Consider the following 627-nt stretch of genomic DNA (forward strand, 5'->3'; position numbering starts at 1 on the left):
CGGCACCTTCCAGCCTGAATACTAGCCTATGACGGATGGTTGGTTAGGACTCCATCACAGTCAATGGACACACTGGTGACGGGTAAGGAGCTCCGCAATGCATCAACCACCCGGCTGAATGGGATCATGGTGCGCCACGGTGCGCCGATTGGCAGGGGCTGCTCATTGGACAACCATGATCTGCCCACACTGACCTGGGTGCGGATAGCCTCGGGGTCCTCAGCCTGGCCGTCTCTCTTCACGCTGGGCTTCCATGCGTTCTCCGACTTCTTCAGATGCACGTCGTCTGTCACAGAGATGTTCATGATAATCTTCCTAGGTTCCCTCCTCTGACCCGGCTGGGACCGCCTGGGACCCCCTCCAACATTCAGCAACTGGAAGAGCAAAGGGGGTCAGAGATTTACACGGACGCTCCACGCTATTCCCCGTCACCCAATCACCACACACAACCAGCCGCATAAAACCAATGGGGGAGGAGAGTCGGCCATCATTGCTCTGGAGGGCCAATGACGGGATCTTCAGAGAGCAAGAGCGGATCCCAGCAACGCCTTACCGAATTCTAACCCTTTATCAATATCGGCCTCCCGGCTAGCTGGCCTCACCACCAGTGCTCAATATGAGGCCTCC

General features: G+C 57.1%; 1 protein-coding gene across 1 annotated transcript in view; it reads right to left on the reverse strand.

The window, feature by feature from the left end:
- The window catches only part of EIF4G3 (eukaryotic translation initiation factor 4 gamma 3), a 30,486-nt gene that overhangs the window by 17,255 nt on the left and 12,604 nt on the right, over positions 1–627 (reverse strand). Inside the window, exon 6 of the mRNA XM_018574725.1 lies at positions 195–374. Coding sequence (XP_018430227.1) covers positions 195–374 — 180 coding nt within the window. The remainder of the gene's footprint in view (positions 1–194; positions 375–627) is intronic.

This window comes from Nanorana parkeri, unplaced genomic scaffold (genome assembly GCF_000935625.1).
Source record: "Nanorana parkeri isolate BGI_ZX_2015 unplaced genomic scaffold, ASM93562v1 scaffold3190, whole genome shotgun sequence".
Classification (NCBI taxonomy): domain Eukaryota; kingdom Metazoa; phylum Chordata; class Amphibia; order Anura; family Dicroglossidae; genus Nanorana; species Nanorana parkeri.